The sequence below is a fragment of the Monodon monoceros genome, unplaced genomic scaffold (assembly GCF_005190385.1).
Source record: "Monodon monoceros isolate NGI ecotype Baffin Bay Population unplaced genomic scaffold, NGI_Narwhal_1 Super_Scaffold_18, whole genome shotgun sequence".
In the NCBI taxonomy this organism is placed as follows: domain Eukaryota; kingdom Metazoa; phylum Chordata; class Mammalia; order Artiodactyla; family Monodontidae; genus Monodon; species Monodon monoceros.
Window position 1 is genome coordinate 125807856 of NW_021703774.1, and position 27260 is coordinate 125835115.

At 39.5% G+C, this 27260-nt stretch overlaps 1 protein-coding gene across 2 annotated transcripts in view; it reads right to left on the reverse strand.

Annotated features, from left to right (window-relative positions):
- The window catches only part of RAVER2 (ribonucleoprotein, PTB binding 2), a 102542-nt gene extending 78890 nt beyond the window's left edge, over positions 1 to 23652 (reverse strand). For both annotated transcript variants that reach the window (XM_029227838.1, XM_029227837.1), the window contains exons 1-2: positions 23404 to 23652; positions 2912 to 2978 (exon numbers count right to left, since the gene is read on the reverse strand). In XM_029227838.1, coding sequence (XP_029083671.1) covers positions 2912 to 2978; positions 23404 to 23652 — 316 coding nt within the window. The remainder of the gene's footprint in view (positions 1 to 2911; positions 2979 to 23403) is intronic.
- Between the last annotated feature and the right edge of the window lie 3608 nt (positions 23653 to 27260).

A 27260-nucleotide genomic window follows, 5' to 3' on the forward strand; every position in this document is an offset into this window, starting at 1 on the left:
TCTTCTCTACATGTTTAGTAGAATTCACCTGTGAACACATCTGGTGCTGGACTTTTGTTTGCTGGGAGTTTTTTGTTACTGACTCAATTTCAATGCTCTGGTAATTGGTCTGTTCATATTTTCTATTTATTCCTTGTTCAGACTTGGGAGACTGTGTATTTCTAGGAATTTGTCCATTTCTTCTAGGTTGTCCATTTTATTGGCATGTAGTTGTTCACAGTAATCTCTTATGATCCTTTGTTATTTCTGTGGTGTTAGTTGTAACTTCTTTGCCATTTCTGATTTTATTGATCTGGGCCCTCTCTCTTTTTTTCTTGATGAATCTGGCTAAAGGTTTATCAATTTTGTTTACCTTTTCAAAGAAACAGCTCTTAGTTTCATTGATCATTTCTATTGTTTTCCTAGTCTCTCTACTTCATTTATTTCTGTTCTGATCTTTATGATTTCTCTCCTTGTGCTAACTCTAGGTTTTGTTTGTTCTTCTTTTTCTAGTTCATTTAGGTGTAAGCTTAGGTTGTTCCTGAGTTTTCTTGTTCCTTGAGGTAGGCTTGCATCTCAGTAAACTTTCCTTAGAATTGCTTTTGCTGCATCCCATAGATTTGGATTATTGTGTTTTCATTTGTCTTCAGGAGTTTTTTAATTTCTTTTTTGATTTCAATGATACAGTGGTTGTTTAGCAGCATTTTGTTTAGCCTCCACATGTGTGTTTATGTTTTTTTCAATTTTTTTCTTGCAGTTGATGTCTAGTCTCATAGTGTTGTGGCTGGAAAAGATGCTTGATATGATTTCAGTTTTCTTAAATTTACTGAGACTTATTTTTGGCCTAGCATGTGATCTGTCCTGGAGCATGTTCCATGTGCACTTGAAAAGAATGTGTATTTTGCTGTTTGGGGATGGAAGTCCATTAAGTTCATTTTGTCTAATGTGTTGTTTAAGACCAGTGTTTCCTTATTTTCTGTCTGGATGATCTGACCAATGATGTAAGTGAGGGGTTAAAGTCCCCTAGTACTATTGTGTTACTGTCAATTTCTCCCTTTATGTCTATTAATATTTGCTTTATTACTGCTGTATTTTCTTCTTGGATTGATCTCTTGATCATTATGTAATGTCCTTCTTTGTCTCTTGTTACAGTCTTTGACTTAAAGTCTACTTTGTCTGATATAAGTATTGCTACTCCAGCTGTTTTTTGATTTCCATTTACATAGAATACCTTTTTCCATCCCCTCACTTTAAGTCTGTGTGTGTCTTCAGAACTGAAGTGAGTCTTTTGTAGGCAGCATATGTATAGTTCTTGCTTTTGTATCCATTCACACGTTCTATGTCTTTTGATTGGAGCATTTAGTCCATTTACATTTAAAGTAATTATTGATAGGTATGTACTTATTGCCATTTTGTTAATTGTTTGGGGATTGTTTTTGTAGTAACTTTTTTGTTCCTTTCTTCTTTTGTTCTCTTCCCTTGTGATTTGATGACTAGTGTTATGTTTAGGTTTCTTTCTCTTTCTTTTGTGTATATTTATTACAGAATTTCGGTTTGTGGCTACCATGAGGTTTTTATGTATAAATCTCTATATTATTATTTTAATTTGCTGTTTTAATTTCAAATGCATTTTAAAAACCCTGCATTTTACTCCCCTCCCCCCCATTTACTGTTATTGACATCATATTTTACATCTTTTGGTTTTGTGTGTCCCTTAACTACACATTTCAGATATAAATGATTTTACGACTTTTGTCTTTTAAACTTCCTGTTGTTGTGTTGGTTAGATTCTGACAGGGCAGGCTGCAGTGCTGTGGTGGTCCTGAGGCTGGTGTCTGCCCACTGGTGGGAAGGGTTGGGGTCCCGGGGATCCCAGGGCTAGTACCCGCCCACCAGGAGGTAAAGCTGGGTTCTGGGGCTTGGCTGGCTAACTGATAGGCAGAGTTGTGTCCTGGGGTCTCTGGCTGCAGGGCCCGGGATCCCAGAGCAGGTGTCCGACTACTGGTGGGTGGGGCTGGGTCCCAGGATATCCAACTACAGGGCCCTGGGTGTCCTTGAGCTGGTTTTAGCCCACTGGTATGCAGGGCCGGTTCCTAACACAGTTGGCTCCAGAGTCCTAGGTGTCCTAAAGCTTGTGAGATTTCCTGGTAGGTGGGGCTGCTTTCTGGGGAAGCTGGCTGAGGGGCCCAAGAAGTCTCAGTGCTGGTGCCGGCCTGCTGGTGAGTGGGCTGGGTCCTGCCATGGCAGGCTGCGGGGCTGCGGTGGTCTTGGGGCTTGGGTCTGCCCACTGGTGTATATGGCTGGAGCCCAGGATGTCCTGGGGCTGGTACCTGCCCACTGGTGTGTAAGGCTGGTTGAGAGGCTAGAGCCAGCTTGCTGGTGGGCAGGGCCAGAGCCCAGGGGGGTCTTGGGGCTGGTACCTGCCCACTGGTGGCTGGAGCTGGGTCCTGTGGTCTCCGGATGCAGGGCCCTGGGGTTCCCAGGGCTAGTGCCTATGCACTGGTATGTGGAACTGGGTCCTGGCCCCTCTGGTTGCTATGGGCTCAAGGGGTCTTAAGGCAGCCTGGCCGCTGGTGAGTGGGGCTGTGTCCCCACCCTGTTAGTTGCTTGGCCTGATGCATCCCAGCACTGACCCAGCAGGGCCAGGTCAGGCACTAATAACCTAGAGGGAGGATTCCAAATGGTGCTTACCAGCACCAGCGTCCATGTGGTAGAATGAGCTCCCCCAAATGGCTGCCACCAATATTATATTAATTTATGTGATTAAAATTTAGAATAATATTACCTTCAGAAAATAAATTAAGTAACATATATATAATTTAATGCTTAAGAATTTCAGAGATTAGCTTAAGAATAAAAAGACACTTAGGTTTTTTGCTCTATAACGACAACCTGCAGAATTAAAATCAGACGCTTAGAACAGAAATCTTACCTGTTCGCTTATTTCTGTCCACATAACAATACTTTAACTCATAGTCTTGTAATAAATCATGAACTTCCTGAAAGAGACAAAACATGAACTCAGTAAACACATGAATGCAGTTAGTAGATGATCCAGCTGTAGCAGCCGAGCACCATTACCATCACCATCCCCCATGTAAAAAACTCTTCTATGGATCTCCATCACTTATTTAAATTAAAGGCATTCAGGCCCACCAGATATGGCACCAACCTACCACTGCAAATACATCTTCCAATATATCCCTACACATGCCCATATTCCTGCTCAGATGAACACTCATTCTCTCATGAGTATACCATGCACAATCCTCATTCTGAATTACGCTGATACCTCGATCTAGCATGGGGCAAACATACCACTACAGCTCCCAAACTTCATCTAGAATCACATGCTTCCTTTGAAATCCCAGCTCAAATGTTCTTCCATGAAGATTTTTCCAATTCTTTTCCACAGAACATCACCTCTCCCACCACTATGCTAACAATGGTCATACTTTATTTATGCCTCTCTTACACAAATAATATGAAATGTTTCTACTTGCGTTTTACATACTGAGTTTTTAACAAGTGTTACACCTGTAGATGGTAATACCAGCATGTAGAAGAAATAAATATAAATTAAAACCTAATTTAGAGATCCCTGGGTATGAAAACAAGTAACAACCATCAAGGTATGGTATGTAGTCCAATTTATTTCCCCTTGGCTCCCCAAGATGTTTAAACTGGCTTTCTTGTTTGTTCAGTTTCTATTACTAATCCAGTCTGAACTTTTAAACTGTGATATCATAACTTCCATCCACCTGGGAAAATACAGTATATTTCCTCTGTATTTCTCCAATCCTTTCTGTTAAACTGATAATACTTGAGTACAAGAACTATATTTATCTGTATATTATATATATTGCTTTGAGCATACTAGGCACTCACATAAACATTAAAGTGAATATAATTTATTTTGTCACTGACTTGATATTAAGCCTTGAAAATTTTACTCATAATATACAACCGATGTAGTTATTATTTTTTAAAGGAATTGAACTATCACATAAGTGGACATTTGGACTCCAGGTGAGACAGTGGTACAGCCAACCTGTTCTATATTACAAATGAATACACTAAACAGACGTAAGCGCTAGGATGTTAAGTTTGCAACCTAAACTAATTAATTCAGTAATATAATAATTCTTATTAATGATATTTTTATAGTTAACATTCATTTAGTTTTTACTAGGTACCAGAACACTGAACTTACTCCTTTCATTAAAAAATCAGGAAACCAGAGCAGAGCAAATTCAAGTAACTTGCCAAAGCTTACACTCAGTAATTTGCTGAGTATAGATTCACCAATTGGCTTGGTTCTAGGGACAACACTCTTACCCTCTATGCTATACTGCCTTATTTCTTCCAGGATTAACTGAAATAGTATACTACCACAGTTAGTTATAAAACCAACACCACAATGTCCAAATAAGTGATCATATGGAAATGGAAAATAAGTAAGAAGACAGTTACAAGTTGAGAAACATTTTCTCTTTCAATCCAACGTAAGGGAGTGGGGGAGACTGATATAATAGGCAAAGTATAAAAATAGTGCTGGGTGAAACAAAGACAATCATCTTTGAGATAAGAAAGATAAGAAAGGTAAAGGTGATAATTTAGTATTCTTTATCAGTAAGTCAATATTAGAAATGTTTTAAAATATATATACTTATCAATTGTGCAAAATATTGTTTGATGAATTACACAGTAATATGATCAACATACAGATTAGTTTATATATTACTGCTATGGTAATTTTTTGTCTTGTAAGCTTCAATATTTTCTTGAACTTAAACAATAGTGTATTGCTCATTAAGTAAACATAACTCTCTCAGCAGCATACCATATATATTTTGCCAATCAGCTAATTTAATATTATACTTTATATAGGTGACACAGTTTTGTTTGAAAGGATCCAGTGTGTGCTTTTAGTTGCACAAACTTTAATCTCTCATTTCACTAGTTAACAGCTGTCAAATGCCAGATAAAGAAAACATGATACTGCTCTTCACTTGATCAAGTCTCCATAAACAATTGACATGTTATATTACTCATTTAGCTAACAGAACCACCTAAGTTTTCAAAGATGCATTTTGCAAGTTGGAAATTTTATTTTTAAAACACCCATATTTCTAATCATAGCTTTCCTATGTATCAGACGTGGAATACAGATTTTGCCAACTGGGAAACTTTACAAAGCTTCCTGCAAAGAAAAAAACAATTATTTTTCTCCATGCCCTGGTTGCCTTGACCCAGGCAAAAGTGGGTCACCCCTCAACTTGAGCCTCGGCAAGTTGGCCAAATTAAAAACTTAAAACCTGAAAGAGAGTCCTAACAACCATTTGCCAAAATTCTACTGTGCTCCACACCACACAAAACCAAAAGGACTAAAATTATGTCTCCCTGTTCTAATCTAGTTTTATGACACTTTCAACTTACAAGCTAACTTTAAGGAATGAAGTTGCACCTTTGATGCAAATACTTTGTCCTCTGACTAGCAATATCAGTTACACATTTCTTACAGTAAGATGAGCTCATCGAAATTGGTAATTGTTAGATAGCTTTAGTAACCTATTTCCAGACCCGATTCACCATCACCCCCTGGAATTAAATGAAAAGTTTTCCACATATGAAATGTTTTCTGGGGAGAGGTTTAATAGCTTTCAACTCAAAGCAGTCTGTTAATAACCCCCCAAAAGTCAAACCATTGTTCTAGCTGGTGTGGACTTCCTCCTGAATGAAACCCAGCCTTAGTTTTAAACTTGAATCACACTGTCTTCCAAGCCCTTTGCAGACTTATGTTCTAAAAAGGGCTTTCATAGATTAAAGCACTTTGCTTTTAAATTCCATTTTGGAATGAAAAAAATATTTTTATTTATGTTCTTTTAAAATTGTAAGTGATTTGATAATACAAAAGGATTATCTGTAACATATATTATGAGGCATAATAATGAAATAAGCACCCAGGAGCTCTACACCAAACTTAAAGACTAGGACATTGGCAACACTGTTCCATCTAACTATGCCTTCCTGCACTAGCCCATCCCCCATAGCTGGAGTCCTCAGGCAGCTTTGTATCCCCAAATAATACATTGTTTTGGTTTGTTTCTGAGCTTTATAAAAATGGTATTATGCTATTTTTAATCTTCTTTGCCTTGCTTTTTATACTCAATATTATGTTTCTAAAATTCACTCATGATCCACACGGCTACTGTTCATTTATTCACTATGGTTTAACGTTCCATTCTGTGATTTTAGTATGGTTTACATATCTATTTTTCTATCAGTGAATATCTGATTTGTTTCCAGGTTGTTGCTATTTTGCTACTGTTTGCTATTAAACTACTGTCACCTTCTTGTAAATTTTACGTATCTCCTGGTGTTCCTGTGCAAAAGTTTCTGAAAGTGGGAAATTCCTGGGCTATACACACTCAAAGGATCCTCTTTACAAGAAAGGGCCAGCTTCTTTACCAGAAAGATTGTTACAGTTTACATTCCCATCGATGGTATATGGGAGCCCTTACAATGCCTGGTCTCATCAGACACTTAAATTTTGTCAATTTAGTGGATAGAAAATCATACCTCCTTGTGCTCTTGATTTGCATTCCCTTGATTAATAAGGCAGGGCATTGTGATGGTTAGTTTTGTGTGTGAACTTGGCTCCAGAATCCAGTTCTTAAGTAATCTACGTGTTGCTGCAAAGGTATTTTCTAGATATGGTTAATATCTACAATCAGTTTACTCTAAGTGAAGGAGATCACCTTGGATAATGCAGGTGGGCCCCATCTACTCAGCTGAAGAGCTTAAGAGAAAAATCGAGGTATTCTGGAGAAGAAATCCTGCCTCAAGACTGTAGCATCAACACCTACCTGAGTTTCTAGCCTGCCGGTATACCTCACAGATTTTAGACTAGCCAGCCCTCACAATCAATCAATCAATTTCTCTATGTATGTATATAGTATAAATACATATTAATATAAATTTTATATATGTTTCTCAGAAGAACTCTGATACAGGTATTTTTCATATTTGTTTACCATTTATTTCCTCTTCTGATAAACATTTACTTATCTTTATTGCCCATTTTTCTATTGTTTATATTTTCTTTTCTTTTTTTTTTTTTTTCTTTTGGTACGCGGGCCTCTCACCGCTGCAGCCTCTCCCATCGCGGAGTACAGGCTCCAGACACGCAGGCCCAGCGGCCATGGCTCACGGGCCCAGCCGCTCCACGGCATGTGGGATCCTCCCAGACCGGGGCACGAACCCGTGTCCCCGCATCGGCAGGCGGACTCTCAACCACTGCGCCACCAGGGAAGCCCTATATTTTCTTTTATTGACATGTAGAATTTTTTTTAAATATTTTGGATACTAATTCCTTGTTGGGAAGCATATTATATATGTATTCCCCTAGTAAGTGGTCTGTCATTTTATTTGTGGGTACTTTTGGTAAAGAGAAGTTTTTCATTTAATGAAGCCAAATGTATCAGCTTTTTCCTTTAGAATTTCTGTTTTTTGTGCCTTAAGAAATCCTTTCCTACCCAAGGTCATACGATAGCTTGTCTTCCAAAAGTTTTTAAATTTTTTTCTTTCACTTATCAGTTTTTAGTCAGCTGGAGTTAGCCATATTATTCTAGCCATAATTTCCAGTACAATCTTGAATAGAAGTGATTCTGGTATTGCTCCTAATCTCAAAGGGAAATTTTTCAATATTTCACCATGGAACATGATCGCTTTTGGTTTCTCTAGATAATCTTTAAGTTTGAGGAATTTGTATTCTATTTTTTTTGCTATGAGTTTTTATTATGAATGGGTGTTAAATGTTATCAAATGCTTTTTCTGCATCTACTGAGATGACTTAAGTCCCATCTTCATGCCAGTGATCTCCAAATTTTTATCTCCACCTCAAATTTCTCTCCCAGGCTCCACACCTATACAAGCTATTGCTTGCTCAGAACTGCATTTGAATGTTACACACCAGATAATACTGTTTTGGGCCCAACACAAGGCCCATCATATGATACATTTCGTGGTACTGGCTGAGTAAATGCAGTGTCAATTTTAACTTGGCTAAATTTTTAACAGCTTTCAATACAGCTGTTTTGCTGGGAAGTTCTTTTGAATACCTACTCTTTGCCAGGGGAACATTTTGACTTGGCTTAAAAAAATATTTAGTAAACTTTCAGCTTTTTTATTAGCAGTATAATAATTTATTGAATGTTTACTTTCTCTCAGGCCCTTTACTGAAATAACTTTGTTTAACCCTAACAAACCCATGATATGGATTTTAAAGTTGGATGTTATTATCGATTTTAAAGCCGAGGATATTGAGGCCTAGAGAAGGGACTTGTATAGACAGTATGTAACGAATCTGGGATTCAAACCCAGGTTGACAGACCTTAGAGCAAACACAATGAATACTATATCTTAAGTATCATCAATACAAAAATAAAACCTATGAACTATTCATTTCCATCGCATTCCTAATGCTTACTGCATCACTGACCTCCTAACCTTAGGACAGAGATCAGGCTAAGAACAAAGTTTGGGAGATAAAAACAACATAATTTTACTTTTAGACAGCTAGAAATCTGAAAGCATCACTCCCTTGTTTAAATATTTCAATGGATCCTCATTTACCTTAAAAAAAACCCCAAACTTCCTTAAATGTCTTACAATCATCTGGTCCTACTTAATGTGCTAGCCTTATATTGAATCACTACCCCTCTCAAACTCTACGCCTTAGCCACAATGCCCTAACTCTTGGCCATGCTTTTTCTTTTTTTTAGGACTTGATATATCTTGTTACTACCACTATGAATATTCCTCACGTCTCCCTTTCTCTCCCTTCCCCTAGTTAATTTCTCTCTCCCTGGTTTTCAGCTTATATGAGTTTCTCTAAGAAGCCTTTCTGAATCTCTCAGGTGTGGAGTAGGTATCTTTCTTTTGTGCTCCCATAGCATTTTTTACTTTTTTCATCGCAACACTTATAGCACCTATCATCACTGCTTATATCTGTATCTTCATTAGATTGTAGGCTTATTGATAGCAAATAGCATGTATCTGGCCTTGTTCGTAAAAAAGTCTCCAACATTTGGCAAAAAGCAGACCTTGAATATTTGTTAAGTGCATGAATATTTGTTTCTACATATTACCTTTAGCAACTCCAATACAGTATTTTTTCTAAGATTATTTTACAATCTGAACATAAACCAATATGTTTAAACTGCTCAAAAAGAAAAAACAATTACTCTCTTTACACTAACCTAATACATAACTCACTTCTTCTTTAAAATATTTACATACCTCAAATTAATGAATATTATATATCTAGCAGTAAGAGGTTCTCCTTGAGCAGTTCTTGCTTATAGATATCCCCAGGAGATATATTTACATAACCATGTCTCCCAAAGAATAATCCTACAGAAATCATCATCTCCTTTTCTCTGACACAAATGTTTTTGCTTTCCAATAACACCCGGATGTAATACTGTATTCGTTTTCCATTGCTGTGCAACAAATTAAATTGCTTAAAACAATCCCCATTTATTATCTCTCAGTTCTGTAGGTCAAAAGTTCCGGCAGGCTCAAATGCATTCTCTGCTTAGGGTCTCTCAAGGCCTAAAATCAAGGGCTGAGGCAGGCTGGGCTCTTATCTGGAGGCTCTTAAGAAAGAATGCACTTCCACTCATTAAGGCAGTTAGCAGAATTCAGTTTCTTGCAATTGTAGAACTGAAGTCCCCATTTTCTCGCTGGCTGTCAGCTGGGGACCACACTCAGCATCTAGAGACTGCTCTAAAATCCTTGTATGTGGCCCCCCTGCATCTTCAGACCCAGCAACAGTGCATCAAACCCTTCTTGTGCTTCAGATCATCTGACTTCTCCCTCTGCTACTAGCTGGAGAAAACGCTCTGCTTTTAAAGGGCTAGTATGATGAGATATGGCTTACTGGGATAATCTCCCTTTTGATACCCCTAAGTCAACTGAGTAGTAACCTTAATTATATCTGCAAACATCCCCTTCTGTCATGTAATGTAACAATAACACATGTGATACCTTATCACATTCACAGTTCCATGGATTAGAAATCTTGGGGGACCATTTCTAAATTCTGCCTGCCACGACACCACTAATAATAGATATCACTTACTGTACCCTTACACATATTTCACACAAAATATCTTATTTCATACCACAGGTTTCAGAGCTCAAGCAAGGGGAGGAGGACATCTGCCCAGAAGGAAACCCCAGCACAGAGTCAGAACTCAGGCAAGGTGAGGAAGCCTTCTGGCCAGTGGAACAGCCCAGTACAGAAGGACGGAGCTTATATTGGATGAGGTGGGTGTCTGCATGCGGGAGGGCACAGTCATCTGCAGGGGTGATGGGAGATTGATCACTTAAAGGAGGGCTGTTCAAATAAGTAAATATATTAAGGACAATGAACACCGGGTTTCTCACTGTCAGAAAAAAAAAAAAAAAGTAACAAACATGGAATGGGAGAAAACTAGAAAGAACTCTATGGAGTTAGACTGCAATTTGATATATCAGTGTGAACTCATTCCTTTCAATAGACAGACAGATATAGGTGTAAATATGTGTGTACACACATACATACACTCATATATTCTCTAGCTCTGCCTACTAAGAGGAACGGACAGCAGTGATATCTCAATGGCAATGAGTACATCTAGTTCCCAGATCTTGGCTTCTTAATAGTATTTTCCCCTAAAAGAAACTAGGCTTTGTAAGAGTCATCTAGGGCTGCCATAACAAAATATCATAGACAACAGAAACTTAATTTTCTCACAGTTCTGGAAGTTAGAATTCCAAGATCAAGGTTCTAGTTGATCTGGCTTCTGCTGAGATCTCTCTTCCTGGCTTGTAGATGGCCACCTTCACCCTATGCCCTCACATGGCCTTTCCTTGGTGCTTGCACACATCGGGGTTGGGCTGGGGGTGAGGCACACAGCAGAAAGAGAGGTCTCTGGTGTCTTTTCTTCAATGACAATAATCCTATCAGATCAGGGCTCCACCCTGATAACTTCCTTTAAATTTAATTACTTCCATAGAGACCCCGGCCACACTGGGGGTTAGGGCTTCAACATATGAATTTGGGGGAAAACAAGCATTCAGTCTCTCATGAAATAGATGATTCAAGAGCTAAAGCACAGAAAGTAAAACAGAAGCTGCAACAGCGTATTGTGTCAAAAGCAAAGGGAAGTGCTCAGTGAATGACAGGGACATGTCAAAAGTACACAGGACCAGTAGACAAAACATAGAAGCAACCTAAGTGTCCATCAAAAGATGAATGGATAAAAAAGATGCGGTGTGTGTATATATATACAATGGAATATTAGCCATAAAAAATAATGAAATTTTGCCACCTGCAACAACATGGTTGGACCTGAAGGGTATTATGCTGAGTGAAATAAGTCAGAGAAAGACAAATTCTGTATGTTATCACTTACATGTGGAATCTAAAACATACAACAAAATATGAATATAACAAAACAGAAACAGACTCACTGATATAGAGAACAAACTAGAGATTACCAGTGGGGAGAGGGACACGGGAAAGGGCACAATAGGGGTAGGGGATGAAGAGGTACAAAGTACTATGGAAAAAATATATAAGGATATAATATATGACACAGGGGAATATAGCCAATTTTTTTTTTTTTTTTTTGTGGTACGTGGGCCTCTCACTGATGTGACCTCTCCCGTTGCGGAGCACAGGCTCCGGACGCGCAGGCTCAGCGGCCATGGCTCACGGGCCCAGCCGCTCCGCGGCATGTGGGATCTTCCCGGACCGGGGCACGAACCCGTGTCCCCTGCATCGGCAGGCGGACTCTCAACCACTGCGCCACCAGGGAAGCCCACCAATATTTTATAATAACTTTAAATGGAGTATAATCCATAAAAATATTGAATGACTATGTTGTACCCTTGAAACTAACATAACATTGTAAGTCAACTATACTTTAATTTAAAAAAAAAAAAAAGACCTTTCCCTTAAGTGTGTGCTAGAATTAGTGACTTGTTTCTAAAGAACAGTGAATGGGAAAAATAGTATCTTTACAGAGGAGTGATGTGGCAGACATCATCTTAAGGAAATGATCAAGGTTAACATCACCAATGAAAGCCATATTGATGTCATGTACCCCACGAAACGACATGATCAGAAGTGGACTTTGCCTCTGTGGAATTCTTCCCAAAATTCCATAACCCTAATCTCCCATGAGAAAAACATCATACAAACCCGAGGGCTGTTCTAAAAAGTTTCTAACCAAACTATCAAGATCATGAAAAACAAGAAAAGACTGAGAAACTGATGCAGAATGGAAATTGAGGAGATGAGATGTGGTAACTAAATGCAATGTGGTACCCTGGACTGGATCCTGAAACAGGAAAAGGACATAAGTGAAAAAAACAAATCAAACCCAAAGTCTACAGTTCAGTTAATAATAATGTACCAATGTAATCTCTTAGTCTTGACTAGTGTACTTGGTTACAAGATTTAACATTAGGGGAAACTGGGTAAAGAATATATAGGAACTCTAGGTACTCTCTTTGTAACTTCTTTTGTAAATCTAAAATTATTCCAAAACAAAAAGTTTATTTAAAAAGAGGACATAGGAGCCAGCTTAAAGAAGCTCCCACTGTCCAAACGTAAAACAATTAAAGCATCAAGGTAAGTAATGATAGTAATGGAGTATAAACCGTTGAACAACATAGGAAACCAAGAGTTTACTTTTGATATAAAATTATAAATCAATAAATTGAACACTAGAAAGGGAATACAGGCATACCTCAGAGACATTGTGGGTTTGGTTCCAGGCCACTGCAATAAAGTGAGTATCAAAATAAAGTGAGTCACACAAATTTTTTGGTTTCCCAGTGCATATGAAAGTTATGCTTATACTATACTCTAGTATATTAAGTGTGCAGTAGCATCATGTCTAAAACAAGTACATACCTTAATTTAAAAATACTTTATTGCTAAAAAATTGCTATCCGTCATCTGAGTTGTCAGCACATCATACTCTTTCTGCAACAGTAACAAAGATCACTGATCACAGATCACCATAACAAATATAATAATAATGAACAAGTTGGAAATATTGTGAGAATTACCAAAATGTGACACAGAGACATGAAGTGAGCAAATGCTGTTGGAAAAATGGGTGCCGACAGACTTGTTTGATGCAGGGTTGCCACCAACTTTCAATTTGTAAAAAATGCAATATCTGTGACAAGCAAATAAAGAAAAGCACACTAAAATGAGGTATGCCTGTAGAATATTTATACAGTCTTAACTAAAGTATCTCCTCTCAAAAATCCTTACTAATTACAAAGGGAAAAACTTTGCTTAAAGAAGCCTGGCAGATACCACTTTAATGAAAGTCAATCAGAGGGATCAAAGTTAACTTTATCAGCAATGGGACAAATCTAAAACGTGCATCACCCTGTGATATTCCTGCCAAGGTTATGTAACTTGAGTCTAATTATGCAGAACTAATCCAATTATATAGAATGTCCAAATTGAAGGACACTCTATAAAGTAACTGGCCTGTAATCTTCAAAAGGGTCAAGGCTGGAAAAGACAAGTTATTCCAGACTGAAGACTAAAAAGACACAACAACTAAGTGCAATATATGATTCTGAACTGGATCCTTTCACTATAAAAGATATTAATGGGAAAACTGGCAAAACTTAAATGCGATCTGTAGATTTGATGGTAGTATTTTGAGTTTGATGGTAGTGATGTGTTTATGCTAGAGAAGGTCCATATTTGTAGAAAATACACAGTAAAGTACTCAGGTTGATAGAGAGTAGGTCAGTGCTCACTCTCAAACAGTTTAGGGAAAAAAAGTTCTTTGTACAGTACTTACGACCTTTCTGTAAGTTTGTGATTATTTCAAAATTTAAATTTCCCAGATTCACATGTTCTTGTTTATTGCCATTATTTCTACTCTAGATCAGGATGTAAAAAACGAACAAGGTATAAACTCAGAGAGAAGGAGACTGATCTGAAGTCAAAAGCCAGCAGCTGAACTTGAGGGTAACAGAAGATCCAAAGTTCAGGAAATAAAGGCAAGCTGGGAACTAGAAGCAGATAATCACTGTAGTGGGTTAAAGAAAGATATAAAAACTGATTAGCTGGGGCAAAGCGGATAGGGTGGGGCGGGCTGGAGCTGGGTGAAAGGGGATGGCAGGAAAAGAGGCAAAGAATATGCATGCAAATACAGGCTCAAACAAATACAGTGAATTCTAATGCTATCTTGGCATTCAGGTGGTAACAAAAGTTTAACAGAAACCTTCAAATTCACAAAGAAAATGTACAAGCATAAGGACGAAGGAAATCTAAAGATAATGAGAGTAAATAAGCACAAAATTAAGCGTCAAATGCCTAGAAAACAAGTTGAGAGACTCACAATAAGTTAGAGACTCAGAAATCGAAAAAGGGAAACTTTTCATAGCAATAAATACTTATTGTGAATAGTCTTGATATGTTTTAAAGAGACACTTTCTTTACATTAACCTTGTTGTTTTTTTTTGCGGTACACGGACCTCTCACTGTTGTGGCCTCCCCCGTTGCAGAGCACAGGCTCCGGACGTGCAGGCTCAGCGGCCATGGCTCACGGGCCCAGCCACTCCCGCAGCATGTGGGATCTTCCCAGACAGGGGCACGAACTCCTGTCCCCTGCATCAGCAGGCAGACTCTCAACCACTGTGCCACCAGGGAAGCCCTATATTAACCTTTGTATCAACAAATACTCATTGTGAATAGTCTTGATATGTTTTAAAGTGACATTCTTTATATCAACCTTTGGAACAACACACGTTAAGTGAGAAACATTACACTGTAATATCTTGGACTCTAAGAAAAAGAATTCTGTACATCCACCCTGTGTCAGGCACAATAGGTAAAGTGTTAGTAATACTGGGTGACCAGAGAACAATGAGCTTTTACATCAAACGTAAAGTGACACAGGTGACTTTCTTAGAAAGAAAATTAAGAAGTCTGATTTATTTTCTTGCCCAGAGAGAGGATCATCCCACATATGCATAAATGTGGCCCACAGAAGTTTCTGCTGAAAACTCTTCTCAAGAAGCAGCTTTGGACCTGTTTAAATGGTCCATACTCAGGTGAAGTCCCAAACACATAATCAAAATTACACTGGCGTGGAAAGGTGCTTCTCAGTTTAGGTCTAAAATCTCCCAGAGTGAGATCAGGGGTAAATTACAAGAGATCCACAACCCCTTGAAATTACATGCAAATTTCTGTGTGCTTATGAACATTAGAACTTTTCTGGAGAGAGGGTTTATAGCTTTCAACTTACTCACATGCAATAAACAGTTGACTGATAGAATAATTATATGTGAACGGAGTTCACGGCCTAAAAAGCTAACACAGTCTTACAATGCAAAATTTGTTCATCTTACAAACTAATCCTGAAAGCCTGCCATGTGTCACACACATTAACAGAAGTACAGCATTTTAGAACAAATAGGTGGGTCATCTCCTTCTGTTTTAAACTTCCCTTGGAACAGTGTGTCAGGTTCTAGGTTAAACACTGGTGACACAAAGGTAAATATTACATAATCCCTGTCCTTTGAAACACAATATAGAGTGTATGCAGGGGAATTACAATCATAATACAGTGTGGGATAAGAATATAAACTTCGGAATAAAAAAGACATTAGCTTTTCTCCACTCTACTACTACTAAGCTGAATGACTTTGGGCAAATTGCTTGACATTAATTTTGCATCTGTGTTTCCCTATCAGTAAAATGAGAATAAAAAAATCTGATCTCACAGCCTTGAAAAAAGGATTAAATATAATGTAAATGAAGCTCGGTGCCTGGCAACAGTAGGCATCTAATAAACAAAGGTTATTATTGTTATTATAGAAATCCAGAGAAAAGAGAATTTGCTCTGGCTGAGGGATTACAAGGAGATCTCAACTAGACTACCATAATCGATTTCGGGCGCCACATTTTAAGAGATGCAATGACAAAATGATAGTGGTGTGCATTCAGAGAAAAATAAACAAGATGGTGAGGAAACTCAGACTCATGTCCTAAATGTAGTGGTTTGAAGGAGGTGAAGTTATAAGTTAAAAAAGAGAATACCATAATTTCTCTATGGTACTAGAGGGGAGAAGTTGGATCAAGAAATCAAAATTTCAGGGAAATAAATTTTACATATTTAATATAAATAAGACATTTATAACAAAAGCTGTCTGAAGATGGAGTAGGATACCTTACAAAACAGTGATTTCTTTGAAACTAAAGGTGTTAAAAATGTGCTAGAAACCATGTGCTTAGGACTCTGTAAATTGTGTTCATGTCTTAAGCAAAAGGGTTGGACAAAATGTCTTCTACCATCCTTTCAATAATAAAATTTCATGTTTTTTAATTAAAATTCTGTATTATTTAGGATAGTACTGGTTGGTAATAACATAAGACCCAACTTGAAATAAATGAAAAATAAAGGGAAGTTAGGGTCTTGCATAACTAAGAAATGCAAAGGTAGGTCAGGCTTCATATATAGTTTGATCAGGGCTCTAGCTCAGCCTCTATTTTTCCTCCCTCCCTCCCTCCCTTCCTCCCTCCGTTCCTTTCTTCCTTTCTTTCTTTCTTTCCAGGTCAATCCTCCTTTGGATGTCTGCTCTGTCCTCAGAATGTCAGCTACAATCTGAGCAATGTGTCTCTGCATTCATATCCCGTAGGAAGAAAGAATTACCTTAACAACCAAAGTCCTAAGCTTCTTTATTATACTAGGCTGAAATAATCATTGTGGCCAAGGGACTACCATGTGCTGACTGGCTTACACCCAGGTTATTGCCCATCCTTTAACCAATTCCAATGGCAAAAGAGAAGAATTCTGTTTGTTGGTCTATGTCACTCCTACAAATAGGGACAGAAAGCAAATCCACTCAAACCATGCAGTCCCTAAATAATGGAGGGTAGGTCCTCAAAGGAAAATCTGGGTGCTACTAGGAAAGACAAGAGGAAGAACGGAGACTGAGTAGGCAACAGCATCAGGGTCTCAGCAAGAAACAGATGGCACACTCAAAGACTAAGTAACTGGAGAGAATTTTTTAAAGAGACTATCTACAAAAGTTTACAGAAAGCCCATGGTTAGCAACAGTCAGTCCCCTACAATCCCTAGGCCTAATAAAGGCAAGGGGAATGATTACAACAACCCAGAGAGCTTAGTTGCATGGAGGGTTCCATTGGAAAGAAACTGTGACCTTTGAAAGAGGAAACAGCCAAGCCACAGTAACCTCACGGAGATGGAGCTGGGTGAATAAATGCCCCAATCTCTCTCTCCTCTGCCCTTTGATCTCCCACCAGTGGCTCTGGCCAAATGCAATCAGAAATCAGAGAATAAGAGAGCGCTGTTAGTGCTTTTCACAGTACAGTCGGCCTCTGAGGACACAAAGCAGGTAAGAAGAGTGGAGAAAGGTCTGGAGGAAAAAAATGGAAGATATTCAGTATAGCAACCAGAGACAATCCTCTGCAGATAATCATGAGCCAAAACAGCTAATACAGACAAGTGTTCTAGGTGGTCTGATGCCCCCACTTCTCACTCAGTACCCCTCAATGCACACTATCACCTTCGACTGAGGCAACTGCCTCTTAGGCAAACAAAGTAAAAACAGAGCCAGGGTTTCTAATAAGCAATTATAGATATTTAAATTTATAGATGATTTTGTTTTCTTTATTTATGTCTTAACATTCTTTCATCAGCCTGTTTCTGCTGGGCTAAGCAGAGCTAAGCATAAAGCTTTTTGCCCACAGATGAGAGATGAGCCCTGGAGACCCTAAGGGTCACTGGCTATAAGGTAGGCAGACGTCTTTGGACTGTTTAACACTCAGCATTGTGATGCAAACCACAAAATACTCCTCTTCTCAAATGTGTTTTCAGAGCAAGAACAAGCATTGCTGAAACACTTTTTAAAGAATTTCTGCCAAGACTAGAAATTCACTGAGCCAGTGGTGTCCCAGAAATGTAGAAATATATTCCTTTAGCAGCTTTCAGTGTTCTTGTTACACTGGGAATAGGATAATACAATACACAGAAGAGACATAGAACTCGTAAGTCAATTCTGATTAACTACACTAAAAAAGAAAACATAATAGATAACTTTTAAGTAGTACAAACTACTACACTAAGAAAAGTAACTTTTGGAAGTAAGCAAAATGACATTCTCAATAAGAAAAAGAATGATTTCATAACGCAAAAACATCTCAGTACTGTCAGTTTAAAAAGAGGCAATAATTACTGAATATACTGTTAGAGAAAACAAATCATGTATATTTTTAAATCCCACAGTTAAAGAACACAAAGCATGTGAGAAAATTCTATTGGTTTTTGAATAACAAAAGAAAAATGGGAATAAATAGATTTTAAAAGGAAAATCAACCAGAGTTTCCTACATTTGGTGGTTTGTTATTCTAAAAAGTGCTATGCTTTCAAATGGGCCTCTATGAATTAACCATCAAGCTTCTCAACTAACTACCCTAATAGAGTACTTTGAAATGAAAGTTAATAATACCCAAAGTGAGACAATAGAATGTTTCTTCTATTTAGCCCTAAGCACTTCACATTTTCTTCTAATTACACAATAAAATCTCTTTCAGATTTAAAAATAACTACAACAAAAACAAAATACAGGTACATGCATACGATATGTAAAAAAACAACTGAGTGAACTCAAACAATATAGTAAATAAATGTCACTATTTCTCCAATTTGAAACCCCAGTAGCAATGCTACTGAAACAGAATCAGGTTAACCATAAAATATAAACAATTTATAGAAATACAAGTAAAAACCACGTATTAGGGCATTACCTTAACTAATCAAAATTCTAAAGTCAGAGTTGCAAAAGACTATTCACACATATAGACACACATATACACAATAGCTACAATGAAGAAGAACCAGTGTTCACAGCATTGTTATTATTCACTATAAATAATTCTAATAATTATTATAAATATTATTCATGATAAATTAATCACTATAATAACATTGCAAAACACTAACAAAGACAAATACCAAATCACAGTGGCATGAAGTACTCAGGGATGGAGGTAGCTTTAAAAAACTAGAGTAGAATCCAAGGTAGAACCAATAAAAAATGAGACTAGAAATGTACACAGGGGCCAAGTCACAAAAAGCCTAGAGTCTAGGGCTTCCCTGGTGGCGCAGTGGCTGAGAGTCCGCCTGCCGATGCAGGGGACACAGGCTCGTGCCCCGGTCCGGGAAGATCCCTCATGCAGCAGAGCGGCTGGGCCCGTGACCATGGCTGCTGAGCCTGCACGTCCGGAGCCTGTGCTCCGCAACGGGAGAGGCCACAACAGTAAGAGGCCCGCGTACCGCAAAAAAAAAAAAAAAAAAAGCCTCGAGTCTTAGAATTCTATCCTAGTATGTCATGCTTCTCAAGTGGGGTCTGAGTACTCCATGGTAATACAGGAGTATGGAAAATCATAGGATAATTGTGGCGCATCTTCCATAAGTGTCAAGTTTATGTAAAAAATTTGGAGGGAAGTTAAATGAGTTTGTCACTGTTTTTATATTAAATCCAATTTTCCTAGAACATAAAATTAATGTGAATTTTTCAGACAGAACATGAAGCTTCAAAGCAATTTCACTCTTGCCGTAGGCTAATTCAGGTTCACTATTCCTTACAATTTGAGAAGAGACAAATGAGGGGGAATTTGAGGGAAAGTTTGAGAAGCAGTGCTGGGAATGTGGAGCCAAAGATTTTTGTTGTTGCTGTTTTCTCTTGTTTTGAATAGGGGAGTGATATCAGATTTGTGCTTTGGGAAGCTCTCTCAGGGAAACAGTAAGCAGGATGGGCTAAAAAATAAGAGACAGCACAATAATGAGGGTAAGTGACAAGCAGAAAGGTTGTAACTGTGCAAGAGATGAAAAGGATATGAACCAGAGTTGAAGCTACGAGAACACAGAGGGCTGGGAGGATTCCGGAAAGCATACGATGATCACCAGACAGCGCCTGACAGACGCCACAGTAACTATTCTTTTGAGAACTTATTAGTATAAAGGCGTTCATTTTTTTAGAGTTAGTATTTCTACTACTGTAAGGTATTTGACATTTGTACCTTTAAAAGCTCCCACTTAAAAATAATACCTTCATGAGAGAGTGGCATGGATATATATACACCACCAAATGTAAAATAGATAGCTAGTGGGAAGCAGCCGCATAGCACAGGGAGATCAGCTCGGTGCTTTGTGACCACCTAGAGGGGTGGGATAGGGAGGGTGGGAGGGAGGGAGACGCAAGAGGCAGGAGATATGGGAACATATGTATATGCAGAGCTGATTCACTTTGTTATAAAGCAGAAACTAACACACCATTGTAAAGCAATTATACTCCAATAAAGATGTTAAAAAAAAATAATACCTTCAGTGTGCCTTCTAATCATAGGAAGTGTAAAGTTGTGGGATGCTATTTGGTATATGCTGTTATACCAAAAATTAAACAAAATATGAGTAAGACTTATAAAAACTATGTTTAATAAAGAAAACACCCAAGGTTTAAAAATGTTAAGAAAAAATTATTGGGTTCCTACTGATCAATCATCAACATAGCTTTTCAAGAAACATAACTATACAGTTTGAGAACCAGAGTTAGGAATGACTTTGATCCTTAATGTGATATTCCAGAATAAATGAACACAGACTCTTCTAGAAAAGAACAAGAATTTGGGTATTTAAAATATCTGATTACTTAGAAACTGAACAAAAAGTAGTAACTTTTTTTTTTTTACCATGTTAGTCACTTCATAAGGAGGAAACAGGAGTTTATCCAGCTGATACTGGCTAAAAGATACAAAATAAGATTAAACTTAATTCTTCACTAGTAAGTTGACAGTAAAATGAAGCCACTAGGTAAAAACAGAATTATAATTGTTAAGGTAAATAAAAGATAAAACAAACAAAAAATCCTAGCAGAACATATTCAAGAAAATATTACAACTTGAGAAGTAGATCAAGTAAATATTAATTTTATTGGAATAATAAAAATAGCAACTCAGTTTAAATAATCTGAAGAAAAGAGTGTCTTTTAATTGCTTTTAGAAATTAGCATACTTCGGTCTATTCTACTTATTCGTGTAACACAGACCATTGATATTTATAATATGATTGTGATCAGAAAACTTAGGAAAGGTACAAGCACTGAAGACAATAGAGAAAAGAAAAACACTACTCAAACAAATGTTATCTGTAATCAAACACTGATCTGTTTAAATTTTAAAACTATATTATCAGAAATATTTAAAATAATAGTTTGTTATGGAAATCATCATAGAAAAAAACAAAGGCTAGGACAAGTCTGGAAACTAGTCTCTAGGTCCTAACAACTTTTAGTTATTTATTTTTTGCTTATAGACGAAACTCTTCAGCTCTCAAAAAGCAAGGCATAAAAATTTAAGATGCTTTACTTGGCAGTAAAAGACCCAACTAGACATACAGATCTTAAACCAACTTTATTTGATAGTTTATGCTTGCTACCTTACAGAAAACTCCTAAAATTTAGGTGAAACATAAATTCATAACAGAGAAAGAATATCTCAAAATTACAAATCAGTATAACTCTCATAAAACCTCTCTCCATCACTAACAACAGGTAATTAACTGTTCCTTTTATTAGACTCTTTAATATATTTTTTCAAGTCTCTTGAGAATGGAGATGAGAAAGATACCAACACCAAAGGAAGAACAGACAGAATTATCTAAAATTTTTGGTCCAAATATTTTGAAAATTAATGCAAAGAAATGTGATAACAAAAATAGTTGACATTCTACAAAAGAAATTAAGACACTTCTCCACCTCTCTTCCAGATGATCTACACACATAGTTGCTATTTCTTCAATTTTTTTTTTTAATTCCATCTGCCTTTTCCAAGCCTCCCTCTTTCTGTGCTCACTTGCTGTCCTATACTTGCGTGGGCACGGGAAAGTTGCTTCTATGAAATCGGTCCATTGCAGGTGTCCTTATAGCATTACAAAACATCACCTGCCTGAGGGGAAGTAGACAACCATGGGAAGAGTTGAAAGAGGGATGAGTTGTACAAACACTGACAGAGACTTTTTTACATTGTTTTTGAAACAAAATGGCCCTTCATGTTTATGGGTTATAAGGTTACATGCTCACATTTATTGTGAGTGGCTATGTAAGGTCTAATTACATAGTAATGAGGCATTGGTCTCAATAGTTAACGGATCTAATGGAAGAACCGCTGCAGTTATCAACAGGCAGCTCCCCTGCAATTCCATGCATCCCACTACAGGAGGAACTACACGAAGAGCCCCAAATCTGCAACCACCAGGACAGATCACCCTCCCCATCCCCACAAAATATAGAAATTCCAATTAAATGTGAAAGATACGTGAACATCTAGACAAGAAAGCCTTAATAGTCAAAGAAATTCGACTTTTTTTGGTAAAAAAAATACATACGCACAGGAAAAGAAAGATAATACTCCACGTTAACAATGGTTATCTTTAAGTATCAAAAATACAGGTGATTTCTATTCCTCCCTTTGCGCTTCTCTGTGTTTTCTAGCTTTCCTACAATGAGCACGTAACTTTGGTAATCGAGGAGGAAAAAAAAAAAGTCAAATAGATGCAGAGTTTAAAGCAACAGTTAATCTGGATCAAAGACACAGAGTAGCCTATCTTTAAGCCTCCTCGGAGTCACTAAGGAACTAATCCTCCAGTACTCGGCAGGGAGAAGACGGCTGCAAGGCTCCCCAAACCGCAGCGATAACCTCTCTATTCCAGGGTCTTAGCAAACTGAGGGGACAGAGTTGTTTCATACAAACTTGGTCAAGTGCTCCTGCAACAGCAAAACTCACTCCCAGCTTTCCCATGACCCCGCCCCCCAAGGCACACCCAAGTCGCGAGGACCCCGTTGAGACGCTGCGCCAGTCTCAGGGTGCTCCCGAAGACTTGTCCCCCACCCCCAAGCTGTGCTCCGCAGCTCACCTCCGCTCTCCTTCACTTACTTTCCCGACCCCTTCCCCCAGTACACCACCCTGGGCCATCAGGGGAAGGAAGGAACCAGCCGAACTTAGAGACAACGCTCCAGATTCCCGTGACCTTGGACAAGCTCATTCGCCTCTCCGAGCCTCAGTTTCCTAATGTGCCTCCTTCGCGGGATGACCGCGGACTCACTAAACCCCGGGGGCTCTGCAAAAGCCAAGGACCGTTCTCGTAACTCTGCACGACCCCCTCCTCCCCCGGACCGCTCCCAGGCGCCGGGCACCAGCCTGGACACCGGGGGATGCGGGGGGGGTGGGGGGAGGGCGTGGGCAGCTTCTCTCTAAAGCTCCTGCCCCGTAGCCCCCGGGACGCGTCGCCTCGCAGCCCGTCCCCACACCTGGCAGTTGCTGTCCTGGGGCAGGTTTTTCACCAGGATTTTCCTGCGGTTGCTCAGCTCCCGGCGCATCCGCTGCAGCCGCGCGGCGACCTCCTCCGGGTGCAGCGCGGCGGGCGCCGGGCCCCGGGCGTCGTTGCGCGCCTCGGCGGAGGGGTCCGGCCCGCGCGGCCCCGACTCTGGCTCGGGTCCCGCCGCGCCGCCCAGGCCCGCGCCCCCCTCGCCGCCGGCTCCCGCTGCCGCCGCCGCCATCTTCCCGGGCGCCCCGCGGCTGCGGGTTCCTCGGAGGCTCGAGGGGAAGGGAGAGAGAGAGCCCGAGGAGGCCCGGGCGGGGGCGAGGCGGGCCGAGGCCGTGGAGCGGGTGGGGGGAGGGGGAGGGAGGCGGCGCCGCAGCCAGCAGCCGGCGGGCGGGAAGAGGAAACCTGAGCGCCGAGGAGGAGCCCAGAACCACCTCGCGGGAACCTCCCCCTCGGGCCCCCGGGCCCCGCGCACCGGCGCGCCGGCCCCGCCCGCGGGGACCTCTGCGCCGTCACCCGGACACCTGTGCCGGCGCGGGCGGGCAGGCGAGCTCCCCTCCCTGCAAGGCCCTAGCGAAAGCCCAGGTTTGGGCTCTGGGGATGCGGCCCTTTGGCACCGGCTTTCCCGGGGGCACTCGGGCCCCAGGCGTCGGTCCCCGCGCGGCCTCCCCACGTGACACCGCAGCTGTCCCCAAGCTCCCCTCGAAACTCCCGCGCTGGGGCGGCTCCGGGGCTGCAGACGCGAATTCAGCCTCCCCAAACCCGGGGAGGCCCCTGCCCGCTCCGGACGGTGACCCTTCTCTGCTCAAGATGTGCTCGTCTGGCAGAGAAGTTTGAGTTTGCCATGAAAAATAAAATTTGAGGTTTTCTAGGGAGTACAAAAAGGCAAGAATTCTGGAGGCAATTTTATATATTTGAAAAAACCTGATCGCAAAGTATTTTCCTAGCTGTGTCTACAAGAAAGCCTGTGCCCTTGACCCGTCCCTCCGTTTCTTCTGTACGTTTCCTAAAATGTATAAACCTTGATGCTTGCATATGCAGCATATAAAGGGGTGCCGAAACAAAGACTAAAATGGAACAGGAACTGTGGCAGAGGGTTGGCGTAAACGCTACTTGGAACATTATTTTAATTGAAACTTTGAGGGAGAGTTACACTGTAGAGCTAAGTCACAGTGATATTATCAGATCAAACAATTGGGCAGCCTTTGACTGGCACCAGCCCAAATGACTATGAGTAAAGAGAAACATGCATCTTAAGTGTGTAGCATGCAAATACACTCTCAAAAAAAAAAAAAAAAAGCCTGTTTAACATGTTATTCCGTTGGGGGAAAATATTTTCAGTAAATGTCACCAAAAAGTAAAACCAAAAAAGATTTTTAAAAAACATACTATGTATTCAGTACCTACCTTGTGCCCCCATGTACTTCTAAGTACTTTACAAATGTTTCATTTACTCTTCACAATAATTCAATTAGGTAGTTTTTATTTTCTTCACTTTACAAGTGAGGAAATAGAGGCAGGTTTCTTAATTCTAAAGCCCAAGGCTCTTCATAACGTAAAAAGACTCATCTGTCATCTCTCCATCACAAAATAATGACTGCTGATATTCCTGCACTTATTCTCTGCCAACAGATACTTGTTATCATTAAAATGATTCTGCACTGCACCCATGTTCATAGGAGCACTATTGTCAATAACCAAAGGGTAGAAACCACCTGAAAGGTCCATCTACCAATGAATAAACTATAGAATACGCATACAATGGAGTATTGTTCAGCTATATAAAAAAAAAAAATCAAGTACTGATACAAGGTGGATAAATCTCCAAAACATTATGCTAAATGAAAGAAATCAGACACAAAAGGTCACGTGTTACATGATTCCATTTACATGAAATATTCGCAAATAAGTAAATCCATAGAGACAGAACATAGGCTGGTAGTTACCAGGGATTGGGGGAGGGGGGGAATGGGAAGCACCTGCATAATGGATACAGGTTTCGTTTTGGGGTGATGAAAATGTTTTGGAATTGGACAGAGGTGGCAGTTGCCCAATATTGTGAAAGTAGACTAAGTAGACACTGAATAGTTCAGTGTAAAATGGTTAATTATGTCACATGAGTCTCATCTCATAAAAAAATGTAAATGATATTCTACAGTGCACAGCTTTATTACTTGCTTTTTACAGCATATTTTCAGAGCCTCTTTCTATGCCAAGATAATTGAACATCATTATTTTTCATGGCTGCATATTATTCTATTGTGATAATTACCATAATTTACATAACTAATTGCCTAGTATTAGACATCTTTATTGTACACCACACTGAGATTAATACTCTTGTGTCCATATTTGCGTATTTGTAATTCTTCCATAGAGTAAAGAACTAGAAGCAAAGTGTCTTCACAAGAAAAAGTATATATGAAGATTTTTGATGTGTATTTCCAAACTACCTTCCTCAGTTTTCCCCATCACAAACATTGCTTGTTTCCCTGCTTGCATCCATGATAATTTGATATCAAAATAATATCTTTTTTTTAATTTTATTTTATTTTTGGCTGTGTTGGGTCTTTGTTGCTGTGTGCACACTTCTCATTGTGGTGGCTTCTCTTGTTGAGGAGCACGGGCTCTAGGCTCGAGGGCTTCAGTAGTCGTGGCACGCGTGCTCAGTAGTTGTGGCTCACGGGCTTAGTTGCTCTGCGGCATGTGGGATCTTACCAGACCGGGGATTGAACCCGTGTCCCCTGCATTGGGAGGTGGATTCTCAACCACTGTGCCACCAGGGAAGTCCCAAAATAATGTCTTATTTTGGTTTTAAATTTTGTTCCTTGTGGGACCTTAGTTCCCCCACCAGGGACTGTTGAACCCAGTCCCTTGGTAGTGAGAGTGCAGAGTACTAATCACTGGATGGCCAGGGAATTCCTAAATTTTATTCCTTTGATTAAAAGTTATGAGTTGTGGGCTTCCCTGGTGGCGCAGTGCTTGAGAATCCGCCTGCCGATGCAGGGGACACGGGCTTGTGCCCCGGTTCGGGAAGATCCCACATGCCGTGGAGTGGCTGGGCTCGTGAGCCATGGCCACGGAGCCTGCGCGTCCGTAGCCTGTGCTCCGCAACAGGAGAGGCCACAACAGTGAGAGGCCCGCGTACAGCAAAAAATAAAAATAAATTTAAAAAAAGTTATGAGATGTGAGCTCCAATCAAGCGCTGTTCTGTAGAGCTGAGAGACTTTGAGAAGTATATTCTTTAAAGTGGGCAAGAAGCATGAATAGGCTTAGCATATGCTCTGACCTTGAGTCAGTCATTAAGTCTGAGAACATATATTTATCTAAATGAGTACCGTTTTCTTGACAAACGTTTTGAAATGTCTCTTGTGTGCTGGACAATATATATAAAGGCACTAAGAATACAGCAATAATAAAATAAAGTTTCTGTATGATAGGGGCTCAGTCTTGTTGGGAAAAATTATACAAGAATTATAATTAAATGTGATAAATATGCAAACAAACATCAGGAGCAGCTGGAAAACAGTGATCTGGGTCTGATTTTAGTGATTTTGCTTTTGCTGAAAATATTTCTCAAATTGCTTTTTTGGTATTGACTTCGGAAGTTATGGCAAATACTTCTGCATAGTTTCTGTGGTAATGAATGTTCACCTCTTAGAGGTGGGTTTGATTTTTTGAACTACTTAAAATTATTTGAAGCCAAGCCTGGTGAATGAATCAGGTGTTGATGATGCTCTTGGGATTATAATTATGTAATTGGTGTTTTTTTTTGGCCCAAGTGGGATATGATTTCAATGTTATCATGTTATTAAACCAATTTTATTAAGTGGCTACTTGGAA